The 19,952-nt window shown below is 37.9% G+C and overlaps 1 protein-coding gene across 1 annotated transcript in view; it reads right to left on the reverse strand.

The window, feature by feature from the left end:
• Window positions 1-307: 307 nt before the first annotated feature.
• The window catches only part of CHN2 (chimerin 2), a 182,451-nt gene continuing 162,806 nt past the window's right edge, over window positions 308-19,952 (reverse strand). The window contains exons 8-13 of the mRNA XM_060782002.2: window positions 18,246-18,330; window positions 13,520-13,693; window positions 11,812-11,889; window positions 8,223-8,360; window positions 7,365-7,470; window positions 308-3,498 (exon numbers count right to left, since the gene is read on the reverse strand). Of these exons, the coding sequence (XP_060637985.1) occupies window positions 3,327-3,498; window positions 7,365-7,470; window positions 8,223-8,360; window positions 11,812-11,889; window positions 13,520-13,693; window positions 18,246-18,330 (753 nt within the window). The 3' untranslated portion in view covers window positions 308-3,326. The remainder of the gene's footprint in view (window positions 3,499-7,364; window positions 7,471-8,222; window positions 8,361-11,811; window positions 11,890-13,519; window positions 13,694-18,245; window positions 18,331-19,952) is intronic.

Raw genomic sequence — 19,952 nt, forward strand, 5'->3', positions numbered from 1 at the left:
ACCTGGAAATGATTTGAAGGCACACAACAAAAACAAAAGGGGAGGAGGGTCTGCATGAGTATCTTTTAGCACACCTGATAACATTCTCAAATATTTGAAATGTTTTCATTTTAGTCCAAGTGGACTTAACCTATTAAGTCAATTGCTGAACGATAGGTCAACGCTCCTTCAAATCCCATTGATTCAGTAGATATGTTGGACAACTGAATTTAAGCCAAAGTTGTTAAACAACTTGTTGTGCATAAACCATATGAAAACTCTACAAATGTAAGCATTTAGAGAGAAATCACATTTTGTGAAAATTACAGACAGGGACTCAAAACACATTTAATGGGAGTTGTTTTCCCTTTCCATTTACACCATCATAAATTACAAAGCATATTTCACTTCACAAAATAAAACCATTTCCATACCATTTTCAACAAGTATTTAGTACATAACCTACAACAATTAAATCTTTACAATTTATGAGAATCTCTGGTAATATTGTACCTGCAAATCTCATCTCCCTACCTTCGGGTCTGCCTACCTAGTCCTTGGTGACCTATGCAAAGGATAACTAATATATGTTGTTTACCCCCTTTGTGCTCCCTTTGTCTTCACCCCCCTTCCATCAACATTACTGAAATTAAAAAAAACTTGTATAGAAATCTGTGATCCCTGAAACAATTCAGGAAATAGTACAATTTGGTTTTGAAACTTGTGATTAACACAAATTAAATATTTTTCTTCTTCTTTAAAATTCAGGTTTGCAATAAACTATGCTACATCTTGTGTTTCAAATATTTGCACAAAAATCTCATGGCAGGGGAAAAAAGTCTAATATTTAGAAGGGACCACATAATTTTAGACCAAGAGGTCAACCAGTGGAAGCACAGACACAAAACCCCCATGAGATTTGGTAATATACCAATTCTCACTCTCTCGAACACATTTGCTTTATATTTCCTTTATTAACAAATTTGCCGGAAGACATTGCAGAAAAATGCTTCATTTTGAACAGGTTTACTTTTATAAATACAACAGCAATGTAAAAGTATCTTGGCATTTTAAAACATCAACATAGTAACTCAATTATTTTAAGTGCTAATCCCAATAATACCAGAACATATCCAATATTCTGGTACCTCCTATTTTAAATATGAATAATGTATAGTAATTGCTGCTATTGCCAAAACTATTTCAAAATCCTTCATTCCCCCTCTCAGGGGAAGATACAAATAATACGGTATTTTGTTCCAGAATACCATATCTTTAAAAGCAAGTGTACTATTAATTCCTAGAATATAACAAAAACCAAAGAATGTTAAAGTATGCATAAGAAATGGACGTTGTCTCAAAACCAGTTGCAATGAAAGAAATATGTCAGAATAATACTGCTGTACTGGTGAATGTTCTCAATATGCCATAGCAAAAATGTTTAAGAGGAATATATGAAAAATCATCAATGCACCGCATTGAATTATATTTTGCTAAAATAAAAAAAGACATTCCTGCAGCGAACTAAAGTTATATATATATATATATATATTAAATACATGTCTTGTTTCACTTTAGACATATATAATTATGTCTTACATAGAGAGAAATCGTATATCCATATACAGCGAACACGGACAAACATCCTGAAACTAAATATCTTGGACAAGGTAAAGCACCTTCTGATTCTTCTTCATACATGGGAATATTCTCTGTGCATATGGGAATCCTTCATTCTCTTTGCAGAAAACTTTGCTGAACATAGAAGAAAACTAGGGAGTGTCTTCATGAGCAGGGTTCTGACTAGCACCAGGTTGTGAATCATGGTCATTTGATGCATCTCAAGTGAATTATTTTTATACAAGAGGGAAATAATGTAAGATACCAGTGCATGTGGAGCTATGTATTATGGTTATCACATGGGAAATAAATGTCAACAAGAATAATGGCATCTGTTTCCACATGATGATCATGGGTCTAGAGCAGGGGTGTCAAACCCATTTTCACCAAGGGCCACATCAGCCTTGTGGTTGCCTTCAAAGAGTCATTTGTAATGGTAAGACTATAAATTTCACTGTGTTGCCCTGGCATTGAAAGCCTCATGGGCCATATAAAATAACGTGGCAGGCCGGATTTGACCTGTGGGTCTTGTGTTTGACACATGTGCTCTAGAGCAGTGGTTCTCAACCTTCCCAATGCTGCCACCCCTTAATACAGTTCCTCATGTTGTGGTGATGCCCAACCATAACACTATTTTAGTTGCTACTTCATAACTGTAATTTTGCTACTGTTCTGAATCATAATGTAAATGTTCTCTCTAGGCATCCGATATGCAGGATTTATTTTCATTCACTGGACCAAATTTGGCACAATACCTGATACAACCAAATGTGAATATTAGTGGGGTTGGGAGGATTGATTTTGTCATTTGGGAGTTGTAGTTACTGGGATTTATAGTTCACCTACAATCAAAGAGCATTTTGAACTCCATCAACAATGGAATTGAACCAAACTTGGCACACAGAACTATTATAGCTAACAGAAAATACAGGAAGGCTTTGGTAGGCATTGACCTTAGTTTTGGAGTTGTAGTACATCTACATCCAGAGAGCAAGAGGAGGGCTTTTGGTGGGAGGTTCACTGTCTGTTTCCAAAAAGGAAGAGAAGAGCAGGCGAAGAGATCTTCAGCCTTTTCTGTCAAAGGGGTTCCTAAGACCATTAGAAATATGTGTTTTCTGCTGGTCTTTGGCGACCCTTCTGAAACCCCCCCTTGCAACCCCCCTCCAGGGGTCCCAACCCCCAGTTGAGAAACACTGCTCTAGAGAGATCCTTTTATGTAGATGTGCCTGGTAAGGGCATCCAAAATGAAATCTCTTTGTACATATGATCTGGCCCAGAGGGACTGGAGTATATGGCTCCCATCCTCAAAGTTGCTGTGCTGGCCTAGTTCTTTTCAATAGAAATGGGTCAGCACAGCATCTTCAGAATCATGCCGACTGTATCTTTCTGCTTCAATGATCTAAATAAATGTACAAAATTGTGTCCTTTAATAAGTTAATGAGAGAATAGTCTGTAACCTTTTTTTATATTCCCCTCCCCACTCACACACACTGAAAGGAAGGCAAAAGATGCAAGGCAAGACCATTTCCCTCACCTTTCTTCTCTCTTAAATAATAAAAAGAGGCATATGTCTATGAGACATACCCTTTATTAAATCTTCTGGCATTCGTCTGCAAACTGCAGAAAATGAAGTGCTACTCGGGTTCCTTTTCTTTTTAAAAATTGTGGATTTGTTTTCTGTCAAACTTATATTCTCATAGCAGATAGCTATGAATTTACAGCTGTGCCTAAAACAAAACATCTTCATTTTCTATTAATATCTGTACAATCAGCTTCTGGTACCGCATGTCATTGAGGGTAGCAAGGGTGCTGTCTTCTGGAGGTCTCATTAAAGTGGGTCCAAACACAATTCCCAGATTTTCAGCACTCATAAAATTATCTTTTTCATTCATTGTAATCCTAAAAAGTGAAAGTAAGACAAGGGGAAAAACTTTGTTAGAATTCTCTTGTCAGTGCTTTTACCTCATACTTTTTGTTTCATCTGGTCCATAATTGTCATATTGCCTCTGCAACTACTGGGGAATAGTTTCTTGTTGTTCTGACCATATGATGTATGTTCCAAAGTTTAGAAGAAAATATCACTTTATATAACCATCCTGATGCAAATAGTCTAGAAATGGTAGTCCTACAAAAGAGATCTTTTTACATTCTGAATTGATCCTTACATTCTGAATTTATCTCTACTTATCCTGTCCATTCCTAGAGCCTGCTTCATATCGTTACCTTCATGGTCCTCTATAGTCTTGTTCCTCATACTTTCTACTCTGATACCCTGGCTCATTTTTCCAGCAGTCTTCACTTCACATTTGCAGTTTTGACTTTTGTGGCATTGATTATTTACAGATTAAAATGTTCTCTCTAGGCATCTCGAGGTTCTCCCATTTGGCTGTATAGTCAACTTCCTGTAGTCATTCTAGAGGACCTTGAGATTTCTAGAGAGAACATTTCTCTAGGATTTTCCAGGAGACGTTAACCATGGAATTGTGCTGGAAGATCTGGAAATTCCTGGAAGTGTTCTCTCAGGTAAACAATAATAAAGAAATAATAACATGCTCCTAACCCCAGTGAATGCAGAGGGATGACCATAGAAAATTTTCTAATAAAGTATGACTCCCATATTTGTGGAACCAATATATGTGCTTTCATTTATCCATGCTTTACTTATTAACATAAGGCCTCCTGTACAAGATACACACTCTTCTCAGTACATCCATCATTGCCCATTCTATATAATGGCGTTTGCTATTTTCTGCAGTTTCATGTATCCACACCAAGTATGGAAACATGTCCTCAGCAAATATGGGAGTTGTACGGTACTTCATTTTTATAATGTAAGATTTGCAACAAACATTGTACTGTAAATCAGTGGTTCCCAACCTTTTTTTGACCTGGACCACTTGACCAGGGGCAACTTTGACCAGGGACCACTCTCCAACATTAGTACCAAAAGGGTTATGAATCAGTTTTTGATCAACTTTAGAATCGGTTTGGTTATTTGGGGTGCTGATTCAGAAAATTGCATTCGATAGACCACATCAGCTCTAGTTTCTGATACAGAATATATGCCATCCAGTAGTCACTATCTGCTTGCCCACAGAAAACCATATTTAATAAGCCTCGACACTATAAGAGGATGTCGCGAGACCAGTCGCTCTTGTTGCAATGATGTAGTAACGGTGAGGCCGCGGCCCATATTTTAATTCTTGTGAACCACTGGCGGTCCATGGACCACATGCTGTTAACCACTGCTGTAAATCAAATGCATGGACACTTTTTCAAGACAAGTTAAATACATTTTCAGGAATGTTCCCAGAGTTAGCAATTATATGGCGAACCAACTAGAAAAGTATGGAAGCAAATATGTCAGAATATTTTAGATTAATGCTCTTACTACCAGTATCTAAGCCACAAGAAGGGCATTCCAATATTTCAGAATAGGATTACAACTGTGCAGAAGCCACCAAATGAGTGTCTCAAGGTGGAGGGGTGGGGGGTGGCCATTTCGAAATCCCCAGAGGGCTAGATTTTATTTTATATTTTGACTTTCTCCAAATCTTTTTTAAATAGACAGCCACTGCAATGGTCAGCTAATAATAATAATTCAGGTACTTTTTCTATTGCTGTACACCAGTCTATACATATTTCAATTTGCAAATGAAAATGCTCTACATGTGGATAAATAGACTTCAGTGGAGAAAGCAGATCTTTTGGAATCAGTGCTGGATCAAAGAGGGAAACTCCTCTGGTCAAGATTTCCAGGTGAAGGGCTCACATGCAAATTGGTTGATTTCATGACTTTTCCTGCTGCAAACATACCAAGGACCGGATCCAGACAAAGAGTGAATCCACTCTTCACAACCATAGCACCTTAATTCAACTTTAACTGCTATCCTATGGACATGTAGTTTTACGGGGTACTTAGACTTCTCCACAAGGCAAATGGATTAGAGAGAAAGCTACAGATCCCAGGATTCTATTGGATGAAACCAGGGAAGCTGGTAACAAAAAGCTAGACTTAACTATGGTTTTTATAATGATTTATTGTACCAACAGTCTGGTACTCATTTACAGATTTTTGTTAAATTTTTATGGTCATGGCTTGCAGAGATGCATGAATCTGATGTACAAAGTTATTAAAATCTGGCCCAAATGTTGGAAAATTGAAGACATAAAATGGGTCTATGTAGAAATTTCCTGTGATATTTTTACTTAAGTTGCTCCTGACACACACATACACACACAAATTTAGAAAGAAACATTTGGTGGCAAGATGATGGAACATCCACTTAGAGCAAATGTGGGAAACTGTGATTTATGAGCAGCATATGACTCTTGTGTTGTTTTGCAGCTCTCCAGCCCTCCCAATTTCCCATTTTTTAAAAAAAGCTAAAAACACACAGAGGGAAAGAAATTGTATGAACAATCCTATGAGCCCCCCCCCCCCACCCGGCCCCGGACTGTTTCAGCCCTAGTATAGGCCTTCATTTAACAAGGAAATAAATAGGAAGCTGAGCTCTGATTTACTGTTATCCCTCCGCATTTGCATTTTGACTTTTGCAAATTTGGTTGTTCATTAATTTGATTAATTTTTTCTCTCTCTAGGAATTTCTAGGCCCTCTAGTGTGAATCTATGGTCAGCCTCCAGTGGATATCAACCATATTTATGCTGGAAAATCTAGAAATTCCTAGAAAGTTTTCTCTCATGTAATTTTTTTAGCAATTTCCTTATTAGGTTCTTGTGGGTTTTTTTCGGGCTATAGAGCCATGTTCTAGAGGCATTTCTCCTGACGTTTCGCCTGCATCTATGGCAAGCATCCTCAGAGGTTGTGAGGTCTGTTGGAAGTAGGAAAAATGGGTTTATATATCTGTGGAATGGCTGGGGTGGGGCAAGGAGCTCTTCCCTGCTGCAGTTAGGTGTGAATGTTTAGCTGATCACCTTCATTAGCATTTGAAGGATGCTTGCCATAGATGCAGGCGAAACGTCAGGAGAAATGCCTCTAGAACATGGCTCTATAGCCCGAAAAAAAACCCCACAAGAACCTAGTGATTCCAGCCTTCGACAATACAATTTCCTTATTCTTTTTTTTTTTTTTTTTTTTTGCTTTTATGGGCATCTCTGCCTCTAACTCCAGCAGCTGTGGAGAACTGAAATAGGCTGAGGAGGGGAAATGTTTTTGAATGGCTCTAACATCACTTATGGGGTATGGAGATGAGAACTGAGTAATTTGTTTTAAAATAAATTCTGAGGATATTGATATTGGGTAAAGCGTCTCATCTCTTTAGAGCAGTGGTTCTCAACCTGTGGGCCACGGACCACCAGTGGGCTGCAAAGACAAAAATCTGGTCCGCAAGCCTCCTTTCTCTTTACTTATTTTATTTATGTCTGCTTCTTTCATGCCACCTGCCACTCCTTACCTGTCGCTGACCATGGCATATGTTCTGTTTTAGAAACTAGAGCTGGTGTGGTCTATCCAATGCAGTTTTCTGAATCAGCACCCCAAACCGTATCTAAAGTTGACCAAAAACTGATTTTTAACCCGTTTGGTACTAATGTTGGAGAGTGGTCTCTGGTCAAAGTGGTCCCTGGTCAAGTGATTCCTGGTCAAAGTGGTTCTTGGTCAAAAAAAGGTTGGGAACCACTGCTTTAGGGTCTTGCCAGGCCTGCCGGATCTCATGAATGAATGAATGAATGAATGAATGAATGAATGAATTTCACTACGGTCTCAGACCAGTATTTTAAAGATATTAAAATCAAATAAATGTACTTTTTGAGATGAATCATCAGATATCGAAGCGTCTCATAGTGAGCAGCAGGAAGTAACAGCAGCACTTCATGGACAGCTTCTAGCCTTTCATCAGGATTGCAGAGTTCTGTGTGATACAAATCAAGGTTTACATAAGATACATCAATGTTCAATGCAGATATTTTCATTTATGGAATTTGCCACTCATTTTCTCCCAAAAAAAATGACACTTAAAGTGACCAAACAAACCCAGGAATCACAATGAAAAGTATTAGAACTGTAGAATAAAAGGAAGGGTGCCAATGCAGTGGTTTGAGTGGTTGATTGAGACTTTGGGGGACACAAATACCCTATTACCCATGGAAACCCATTGGGTGACTAGGGGCATGTCACTCTTTTTCAGATAAAGGCAATGGCACATCTTCTGTAAATTAATCTTGCTAAGTAAACTCTAATGTGTGCATCTCTAAATTGTAGAATTAATGTAGCTTAACACCACTTCAACTGCCATGGCTCAATGCTAGGAATATGGGAGTTATAGTTTAACAAAGTCTCTAGCCTTCTCTGCCAGAGAGTGTTAATGTCTCACCAAATTACAAACCCCAGCATTCCACACTATTGAAACATAGTAGTTAAAGTAGTGTCGAACTGCATTGATTCTATGGCATGGATGACCACTCTGAAGGCAGATTTAAATTCCATTCAAAACCTTTGTAACAAAGCAGAGTATTCAATATGTGTTCCCACACTAATATAGATGCACCCTAAAATAGGGTCACAATAAGTCAAATTCAGCTTGATGGCACACAACAACAACAGTTAGAGTTATGAAAAAGAATTACAGTGTATATAAAAAAGATGGCCTGCTTTGCTACTTACTTGCTGCCTCTATAAACTTGGAATACGTATCATAAGTGATGATGGGAATGGGCAAGTCTCTGAAATACAGCTTTAATGCTCCAGCAATTATATTTATATCTGGATACAGGTTGGCGGAAACATCAGCCTTGTCACCATCTAGAAAAAATATGGATAGATTTGAAGGATTTTAAAAATTTCAACAGATATTTCTTGATTTTCCCTAGTAAATAAAATATACATGCCACTTTAAAATTACTCAAATAGAAAAAGACTAATGTTGCCACTGCTGTACACAAGAGGGTGAGGAATAAGTAGGAGAGAAGGTGAGAGTTAATATACGTTAAACTGCAATAAATTCAGCTTCCATTTTTTAGATTTCCTGGAATCTGAGCAGGAGCCAAAAATAGAATATTAGAGCCTGAAAGTTACTTTTTGGGGGATAGCAATTGCAGGAATCCCCAGCCAACATGGTCAATGAGAGTGGTGGTCCAAAAAGTAACTTTTACAGCCTCTGTTAGTCCTTTTGTATAGCTCTGCATACCTTATAGTTTATTTGAGATGATTTTCAAAGGCATTCCCTTAAGGAAATTGAGCTTAAATTTGGTTACAAGTGACCCACCTTCTGTACATTTAGGAAAGCATTTGCTTTTCAAAGCAGGACACATACAGTTTTGAGAAACCTGGTTCATTCAAAATTTCGGTAATTCCACCAAGTGAACCCTCGTATTAGAATTTGATATAAGACAGCACCACTTTTGACATCACAGAGTTTATTTTGCCCCAGCCAGCCTCATATTTATCCTTGTGTACTTGACATGGTAGAACCAGTATTATGAAACACTGTTTGGACAGTTCTATTTAATTACAATACAATAAGCATTAAAGTGTTACACTGAAAACAAGTGGTTTGAAAAATACTGCAGCTGCTTCTGTATCCATTTAAAACCATGCTGCGTCCATTGGATAGAAAAGTTATTGGTTTATTAAAGTGACCGCCTTAGTTTATTGTCACAAGTTATAAAATTCAAATTTTTTACATTAAGTTTATAGGTATTTCTTTGTAGCACCTTTGGCACTATAAGTGGTATGGTGAAAATCAGATGAATTCTTCCATTATTGTAGGACTTCATTTTTAATATGTTTATTAAAATATGTATATTATTTGAATGTGTATATTGAGCCATTCACAAGACAAAGGAGCATAAATGCACACCTAAAAGTGAACCTCCAAGTAGAAAGAAAAGGGATATGAGTTTTAAAGGCCATTTTAATGTAACTGCTGTATTTTAATTCTTTTTTTTACCGTACTGTTATTATTTAATTGTTTTTTTAACTTTTATATTGCTCTTTTCAAATTGTTTAGTGTGGATAGATGTTAGCCGCCTTGACTCCCTGTTCTGTTCACGCACTGACTATTAATTTGGAAGGTATTGTGGTACAAGAACAGATCTGAAACTATATTGGTAATTCAAAAAAGCAACATTTTATTAACAGACAAAACTTAATATTTTCTTCCTGGGTAATACTATAAACCAATGGTTCTTAACCTGTGGGCTGCGGACCAGCAGTGGGTTGCGAGGACAAAAATCTGGTCCAAGATTCTCCTTCCTCTTTCTTTATTTTATTTCCGCTCCTTTTGCACTGCCTGCCACTCCTTCCCTGTCTCTGGCCATGGCATATGGCATATATTCCACACCTGGAATATTGTGTCCAATTCTGGGCACCACAATTCAAGAGAGATATTGACAAGCTGGAATGTGTCTAGAGGAGGGCGACTAAAATGATCAAGGGTCTGGAGAACACGACCTATGAGGAGCGGCTTAAGGAGCTGGGCATGTTTAGCCTGAAGAAGAGAAGGCTGAGAGGAGATATGATAGCCATGTATAAATATGTGAGAGGAAGCCACAGGGAGGAGGGAGCAAGATTGTTTTCTGCTGCCCTGGAGACTAGGATGCGGAACAATGGCTTCAAACTACAAGAGAGGAGATTCCATCTGAACATTAGGAAGAACTTCCTGACTGTGAGAGCCGTTCAGCAGTGGAACTCTCTGCCCCGGAGTGTGGTGGAGGCTCCTTCTTTGGAAGCTTTTAAACAGAGGCTGGATGGCCATCTGTCAGGGGTGTTTGGATGCAATATTCCTGTTTCTTGGCAGGGGGTTGGACTGGATGGTCCATGAGGTCTCTTCCAACTCTTTGATTCTATGATTCTATATCAGAAACTAGAGCTGATGTGGTCTATCCAATGCAATTTTCTGAATCAGCACCTCAAGCCGAATCTAAAGTTGACCAAAAACTGATTTGTAACCCTTTTGGTACTAATGTTGGAGAGTGGTCTCTGGTCAAAGTGGTCCCTGGTCAAAGTGATTCCTGTTCAAAACAAGGTTGGGAACCACTGCTATGAAGTCTCTGTGAGGAAAGGTATGTTCTTGGGTATGCACACAGTTCTGGCTCTTGGATCTTTTCTCTTTCTTAATGACCATTGCTTGTAGTTGTCTGTTTGTCTGTTAGATGTTATTGATGTTTAACTTGATTTGATGTTACTTTGCTATATATCTTCAACATGACATATTATTTCACTATATAGCTCCGACGTGACGTTTTATTTTAGTATTTTGTATATAGCTCTGACATGACGTTCTATTTTTTATATCTTCTAGTCCTTCACTCTTTAGCTTCCAGTGCTACACTAACTGAACACACTAACTGCCACTTCATGACACCAGAAATGTCAAGGCTGAGGCTCCAGAAGGTCATTAAAGGGGCAGGGCAAGAGAGGCTCTAAATGCAAAAGGGGAAAGACTATTTAAACTGACCCTCTTCAGAACTGTACATACAATGCTAAACCCAACTAACTAAAAGGAGATGATTAGGGGTAATTAGTGAGGGTTTCTCTGGGGGCACAACACTCCCCATGAAAAGCTGGATAATTATAATGATGGCGATAATAATAATAATAATAATAATAATAATAATAGTAAAAGATACAGCATGTGAATCCTCTTTTACAGACATCACAATGCAATGTATACAAGAAGTGGTGTCAAGCAGGACAAACAAAAGCTCAGAATGCATTGGTCACAATCAAATTCTAAAAACAAACTATACAATGAATGTTTTATATGTTAATCGGAAGAGAACTGGTCAACAATAACAGCACAGTGTTGCTGAACAGTACATTCATTCAGTAGAAGAATAAAGAAAAAAAATCTTGGTAGGGCATCAGTGGAAATAACCATCACCAACCCACTTGCTTGATTATTTTATTTTATAGCACACAATTTCTTATTATCTATACCCTGTTTATTTTGGGAAATTTTAAAATGGGTGGTATGAATGATCTGCTATGTAAGAAGGTTCCTGAAGAAGGTACATATAGGACGTGTAGCAAGTTAATGTGGGATGCACAAAGAAAGATCCCACATGAACAGACAAGTGGTAAATGCCAAAAGAAATAAGTGCATAATAAAATAGAAATATATATCTATTGCAGGAAACAATGGGAAACAGATCTTTCTTTTCTTTCTCAACACGAGCAATTCAATGAAAATGGTTTGTACACAAGGCAATGGTACAGTTGGGACACTTGTCATAGCTAAAATGTACAGTACCTCGATCAAAGGCAATTTTGACATCTTCAATGTGTTCGGTGAACCCTGAGACTCTGTAAATCCCTTCTGACTTCAAACCTGTAAAGCAAAAATTCATCAGCTGTTGTTTTGTCTACAGATGCATATTCCATCTATTTACTTTTACCAGCCCTTCTTTTCACAAGTGAGCTTCACCCTTGTGAATTCTCTCATTGAGAGATCCTAAATTATTCAACGTTATCACCATCTTCAGATCAGGTTTTTACACACTATGCCAGTTTGGTCCCAGAACAGGAAATGTTCTGGGAATCATAGCTTTTAAAGAATTATTTTGCACAGCTCAGTGAAGCATGAAAGGAAATCAATTGACCAAACTCTTAAGAAATAGCTTCCTGTCAGCATTTTGCAAGGAAGGTGCAAGTGTTGAATAAAAATAATGAATGGAGGTTACACAGAAGGCTCTGTTAAGTAAGATATTTGTCCATAAAAGGCTTTCATTTCATGCATATTTCCAGACCACCATCCTTCTAACTTAATTTTGCCTACTAGGACTAGCAATATATTGGCATATTTTCTAACAGAGGTCTTTGTAAGCCCTATTTTTTTTTTTTACTAGAGATACCAAATGTTATATAAAACATGATTCCACTGTAAAGACATATGGCTCATCCTCCAAATTCATGATTTCACCCTTTTAAAGCTTTGATTTAAATTTATGTATACAAGAAGTGGTGTCAACCATTGCTCTGTTAATTTAGTAGCTTAGATATCACAAGAAGGCAAATAAAAGGATTTAATGAGAGTTTCCTATCCAACTCTTTCTCTCTCCAGCCATCTGAAAGGCATCTGGAAAAGCAAAGGCAAGGAATCCTGAAAAATATGGAATAATAAGCAGGTGTTTCCCTTCCATGAACTTTTAAAGGTTCTGTTACAATCCCACTTCGATTATGGGGCAGTTATGGTCTTTCTCACAATTCCAGTATCACATCCCACATGGTTCAGGAGGGCCTTCCACTCCAAAGTACATTTGGAAGATATATGGTTGCAAGTGAGAAAAAGGACTGGAAGCTTTTGTTTCATAAATGTCCTCAAGGCTACAATCCTGTAGAGCTGTGGTTCCCAACCTTTGGTCCTCCAGGTATTTTGGAGTTCAGTTCCCACAATTGCTAACAGCTAGTAAACTGGCTGGGATTTCTGGGAGCTGAAGTCCACAACACCTGGAAGACCAAAGGTTGGGAACCACTGCTGTAGAGCAGTGGTTCTCAACCTGTGGGTCCCAAGATGTTTTGGCCTTCAACTCCCAGCAATCCTAACAGCTGGTAAACTGCGTGGGATTTCTGGAAGTTGTAGACCAAAACACCTGGGGACCCACAGGTTGAGACCCACCACTGTAGAGCAATAGAGAGCAAAGTACTGTTTTGTGACTACTAAAAGCCCCCCTTGCAGGTCAACTAACTTTTTTGCAATTTCCCCCCAAACATTCCTCCTCAGAATATGGCCTCAATGTATGTGCAGGGCATTTCTATTATGCTTCAACTCCAAAATGTCTTATGGGGTGTGTTTTGCAACCTTCCACCAGGGCAATTTGTGCTTAGGGGAAGACTATTTAAAATAGAAAGTATTTTTTGCTTACTTCCTGTGGTTAAAAGGTTAATATACACCTAAAGAAGCTTGCAAAATATGATGAAACAGTATTCAATTTCATCAAAAATGTAAAAACTTGGAATACCTCGTGCTTCAATTTCCCGAATGCAAATATCCACCACCATGGGTCTTTGTGTGTTGTGCGCTTTCACTAGCGTAGTGAGATCACAGCAGTACACTCGTTTGATCCTTTTGAGGTCCGGCTGACAGTCATTGGGAACATATTTTGAACACTGTTTATGTACGTTGAGTCCGCAATCTATGAAGAAAGTAGTATAATTAATTTTGAAATTTTTATCACATTTGGAAATAAGGAAAACATGCACACATACAGGCACTTTTTCTAAAATAAATTTAATTTGTCATGTGCCATAGACATGAAAATAGAATATATAAAAACAATACTGAAAAGGTCTTTGTATAACCTAAGCCTGAAATCCTACATGAATACACTTGGCAGTAACCCACACTGAACGGAATGGTAGACCTATATAGAATTGCAGTGAAATATTATTTAGGATAACAGGTAAAATATGGAAATGCAACAGAGCTCTAGCGAAGTAGTCTAATAAGACAGGTACATCATATCCATTTGAATAATATAGACAAAATCAAATATCGTGGCCATCATGTGGAGAATGCTGGAAATGCTCCATATACTGAAATAGTGCTAGGAGTCCTTGCTTTTTTCCCCCTACTACTGATTTTTTCTACTATTTTCGATTAGAAATTGCAACAGTGGGTTATATATTTTTTAAACCCACACAAAATAAAATTCAAATCAAATAAAGTCAAATAGATCAAAATATACAAGAACTGAATGGTAGAAGAGTCTTTAAAAGCCACATGCAAATAATGAGAAGGACTGAAATTATGTCTAAAAAGCCTGATAATATAGGAAGATCTCAGTCTGGCATGGAAAGGGGAATAAAGAAGGCACAAGGACAATAATGCATATTGGGCAGTGGGATATCTCTCTCTGGTAAACATTTGGGTGACTTCAAGTGAGAGGGGCATCCACATAAAGTCTTACTCTGAGGATCTTAACATGCAGGTGTTTGAGATATGAAAGAAGTCATGTAGGAAAAACATGGTATGAGAGAGGGAAGGAAGGCAGGACTGAGAGACAGAAATAAGATTGGCAACCAGTATATGCAATAAGGAAGTTAACTGCTACAGTGTGGTGGACATATGCAAGAAAAAACTGCAAGAATATCACAGCAGGGTGCATGGAACATCGACATTAACTATAACGTCAATAATATGATAACACTGTTTCAGAGATTCTATATTGATTCTTATATAAAGTATCACTGTACCCATGGAGTACAGTAAAGTCTCGCTAAAGTCAACCTTCACTCATCCAACATTCTGTATTATCCAATGCAGTCTGCCTCCTGCCCATATCCACAGCTATTTCAATTAATTGCAATGTTTTGGTGCTAGATTCGTAAATTCAGTAATTACTACATAACGTTACCGTGTATTGAACTGCTTTTTCTGTTGATTTGTTGTAAAACATGATGTTTTGGTACTTAATTTGTAAAATCATAATGTAATTTGATGTTTAATAGGCTTTTCCTTAATCCCGCCTTATTATCCAATATTTTTGCTTATCCAATGTTGTGCTGGCCCGTTTATGTTGGATAAGTGAGACTCTACAGTAATATGAGCTTTACAAAGGTAGTCAGTTGTGTGAATCAGTTTCCTGGAAACTTTCAGTGATTTCTGTAATTTCACAAAGCTGTGCAATGATTTCATAGATATTCACAGATATATCAAAGATATGTTGCTCCAGTATATGCTAATGAATAGTTCTTATACCACAATTGAACACCTACTGTCCTTTTAACTATGACATTTTTAACTAAGGATACTTTTGACTTGGTGACCCTAGTTGAAGGAACCATTTATTTATTTATTTATTTATTTGTGGCATTTCCACCCTGCCTTTCTCTACCCCAGAGGGGACTCAAGGCAGTTATTGATTAGGTAGTTTAGCTGAACTACATCTTGGAATTCCCTGTGTTGTTAATTCAAATAATTGACTTTCAAATGCCCCACCTGGTAAAATGGAGGGAAATAACAGTTCTTTTCTCCACTAGGCATTCTTGCTAAAAGAGGCTGCTCTCTGCAGTAAATAACATCATGGAAATGGGGAATCTCAGTGGGAAAATGGTGTGTGTATACAATTTGTGAAATCTTGGCTCTGCCTTTTCCTCTCCTTTGCTTCACTTCCGCCTGTTTATAGGCCTTCCCAATAGGGTAGAGACCCTCCTTTGAATTAGTTTTTTTGGTAGAGCTTAAAATCCCCCCAGAGGCCATTGTTAGTTGGTCTATTCCATTTCCCTGTATAGAGCTCTTGCTGGACTCCTTCTTTTTCTGCATCAGAGCTACAGTCAATAGGCTTGGATATTGTTTGAAATCCTAGGCCCAAGCAATCCTAAAAGGCGTTCTTAACACCTGCTGCATTGAGCAGTATTGTTATACCAATAGTCCAAAGGACAACAGAAGCTTTCTGGCCAGCTTAAGCTTCACAGGAGAGAAGAGTAAGACAGTTTGTAAGCAACAACTTATAATCCATCACTTTGCATCAGAGGCAGAAGATTCCAGAAAGATGACTGCAGCCAGCAATTTCTCCCTTTGTAATATATTGTTTTAAATTATCTTATAATAGTCCCTGGTAGAATTAACCCTTTATTCATCTTGTTTCAGTAAACTCATTTGGTTATCTTTTCACTTTGCCTCAAAGTGCATCTGTCTGCTAATGGTCTTGATCTTAACAGAAGGTATTAGATAGCCCCTGAGTAAAGCCAGACACTATAGTTTTCCCAAAGGCTTGGATGTGCCATCACAAATACCCAAAAGCTAAAATATGTGTTAAAATGTTAATTGTATAAATAATATTAATTTTTTGTTTTAATGTACTTTTGACTGTGTTGTAAATTTTTTAGTGAGCATCCACATGCGAGCCCATCAGCACATTTCCCTTATTCCTCTCCACATAAAAGCCCAAAACTATTGAAGCATGAATATTCAGGAAAAAATTATTATTAATATAATAACTGCTTCCCTGTCAAGGCTGCAAGCATCTCAGACCCAAATTATGTTTTCCTTTTACTTCTCATATTCTAGAATGCTATCCTAGAATAGCATTCAGTGATTGCAGTTTATGTCCTGGAATTTGTGAAGCAGCAATAGAAAGTGCCTCTGAGCATATTCCACATTTACTCCTCACACCACATTTTCCTAAATGAGGTCTCGTACTAAATGACCTCTGTGCCTTTAACTAAATCTATCTGGGTTATTGAGCTTGTTTAGACAGAAACTGCCACATAATGCATTGTCGGTCAATGAAATCAAAACAAACTCATTCAGTTGTACTTAAGTTACTCCCTTCATTGTTTTTTGAGTTCTTACCAAAGCATGTGTAGTTAAAAACTTGTTTGTCTGCTCAGAGTTAAATGCTGATAATCTAATGAAGCATAATGCCAAAATTTAGACTATATAAGCATGTTTTTTCATAAGTTTAAGACTGTGAATCATGAAAGCAAATGCAGCAATACTGATTATGTTTATATGCAGATTTCTTACATATTTACAGTCAGCCCTCCACATTCAGTGAGGTTACAATCACAAAACCCCTGTGAAAGTGGAAAACTAATGCATTTTTTTACAATCTGAGTGATAGGGCTTCCACTGGAAGTTGACCATAAAATCATACTGGAAGATAGAGATCCATAGAGGTGTTCCCTCTTGAAATCTCTGGCATCTTCAGCATGCCTGGAGGAAAGTGACCACAGCGTCAAACTGGAGAACCCTGAATTCCTAGAAATATTTTAAATCAAATCTGTGAATACTCAAATCCACAAAATTTGATTATTCTGCAAATGTTGAGGGACAATGGTATTACTACTTTTAAAGTCTTCCCCCTCAAGCCAAAGAGGAAGATACATAGTTCTCAACCACCCTTGTGAAGCATGAATCACTATGCTGAGAAACATTTTGACTTCGATCCCTACTAGCAGAGGTCCCCAAACTAAGACCAAATGTGGGCTGGATGCAGCCCTCCAAGTTCACTTACTCGGCTGTCACCCAAAACTTGACACTTACGGTCGGCCCTAAGTCTGAACGACTTGAAGGCACACAACAGCAACAATCCCAATTAGCTTGACTATCTCATCAGTCAAAAGCAGGCCCACATTTCCCATTGAAAGACTGGTAAGTTTGTGTTGGTTAAAACTGTTCTTCATTTTAAATATTGTATTGTTCTTTCATGTTTTTGTACACTACAAATAAGGTATGTGCAGTGTGAATAGGAATTCGTTCATGTTTTTTTCAAACTATAGTCCAGTCCCTAACAGTCTGAGGGACCATGAACTGGCCCTCTGCCTAATAGTCTTCTACTGGTGACTGTAGTCATGATTATGTGCACACATGTGGTCCGTCCATGAATCTAACTGTTTTCAGTGAATGGGGTATTTGTTCAGAAGAATTTGCCTTTGCCTTCTCTTAGACTAAGAGGGTCTGACTTTCCCAAGGTCACCCAGTAGGTTTCCATGGATGAGTGGAGATTAGAAATCTGGTCTCCAGAGTCGTTGCCCAGAGTTCAAACCGTATACCATGCTAGCTCCCATCCTACAGGTAGAATTTTGTCATTACCTCTTTAAATTACTCCAGATGAAGATGATATTGTAGAAATGTTTCAATGCTGGTTGATTTTAACATTGCCTTCTGAAACTATATATTTATATCTATCTATATTTCTTTTTTTGCTGAAAAAATTAGAACAATAAATTGTTTACAATTACCTGAACATCTCACTCCCTGAGCAATGAGTCCCCACATGAAGTTGGCACAATATTCACACCAATGTGGACCTCGAAATGTATGGACCTGAAACACAGAAAAGAGAGAAATTCCAGGATCACTGGGAGGCAGATGGCTTGACAGATGGAAGAAACAGAAGAAAGAAATAAGTAACAAAGAACTAAGTTAAGAACAAGTCTTCCTCACAGCTGTCTGCATCACAAGTGCTGTGGATAATAAGCCCAGGGAGAGAGAAAATTGCTTTGGGTCTCAAGAGCTTCTCTTTATTTTACAGAAACAAAGCAAACACCACCAAAGCACTGCATGACATTGAAATAAACCGATTTAACCCTGCCTTTAATGGGATTAATGTTTCACATGTGCAAAATGAAAGTGCTGGGAGGGGCATAGCTTAGTGACAGAGCACATGGTTTGCATAAAGAATGCCCCAGGCTCAATTCCTGGCAATGCCAAAAAGGTTTGGGAAAGGCTCTTCTCTAAGACCTTGGAATGCAGCCATCAGTCAGTATATAAACAATACTGAACTAGATGACCTCATTAAATATAAGGCATATTCACAAGTGTAACTATCTACAGTCAGCCTTCCACATTTGTTGGGGTTAAAAATCCAGTGAAAGTGAAAAAACACAAATAAAGAAATTGCTAATTTTTAAGAACACATCTCTGGAAATGTCTAGGTCTTTCAAAAGGACTCTACTGTCAACTTCTATTTCTGGGATTTCCAGCAGGACTCTATGATCAGCTTAATCAAGGAAGAGTTTTACTGGAAGTTGAACATAAAACTGCACTGAATTACCTAGAGATGGTTTCTCCCTAGAACTCTCTAGATCAGTGGTTCTCAAGCTGTGGGTCTCCAGATGTTTTGGCCTTCAACTCCCAGAAATCCTAACAGCTGGTGAAGTGGCTGGGGTTTCTGGGAATTGTAGACAAAACATCTGGGGACCCACAGGATGAGAACCACTGCTCTAGGTCCTTCAGCATGACTGGAAGAAGTTGACCATAAAATTACTGGAGAACATTGAGATTCCTAGGATAATATTTTAATAAAATCTGTGAATAATCACTTCCTCAAAAGTCAGAACTGCAGATATGAAGAGACAACTGTATAACTTCATGTCAAAACATAATATGAAAATAAATTTAATTAATTTCAGTAGAATTTCTTTACATGTATAAGTACCATTTTAAATACATGGTTGCTATTACAATGTGGCAGAAGGCTCGAATGCATATTACAGTATATTCTGGCGTATAAGACTACTTTTTAACCCAAGAAAATCTTCTCAAAAGTCAGGGGTCGTCTTATACGCGGGTGTAGTCTTATGCATGGGAGTCGTCTTAACTCTATATTTTAACTGGAAAAGTTGGGGGTCGTCTTATACGCCCAGTTGTCTTATATGTCGGAATATACGGTAATTCAAATATCGTCGAGGAAATATGTCCTGTGTCACTTAAATTGATTCTATTAATAGCTGGCACATGGGAGAGATGGAGGCCATAGTTACACAACCAGAAGAAAAATATGATAAAGAACGTTATACAACTGGGTATTGCCTATTTTTTTCAGATAAAAAGCTTGCAAGCTGTAGTGATTTGAGCCTTGGATGAGGACTGTGGGTACACCCACACTGGACAATTAACACAGATTTACAAGATCTTTAGCATTCTCTGCCAAAGAGTACTGGTGC

Source organism: Anolis sagrei, chromosome 6 (assembly GCF_037176765.1).
Source record: "Anolis sagrei isolate rAnoSag1 chromosome 6, rAnoSag1.mat, whole genome shotgun sequence".
In the NCBI taxonomy this organism is placed as follows: Eukaryota; Metazoa; Chordata; class Lepidosauria; order Squamata; family Dactyloidae; genus Anolis; species Anolis sagrei.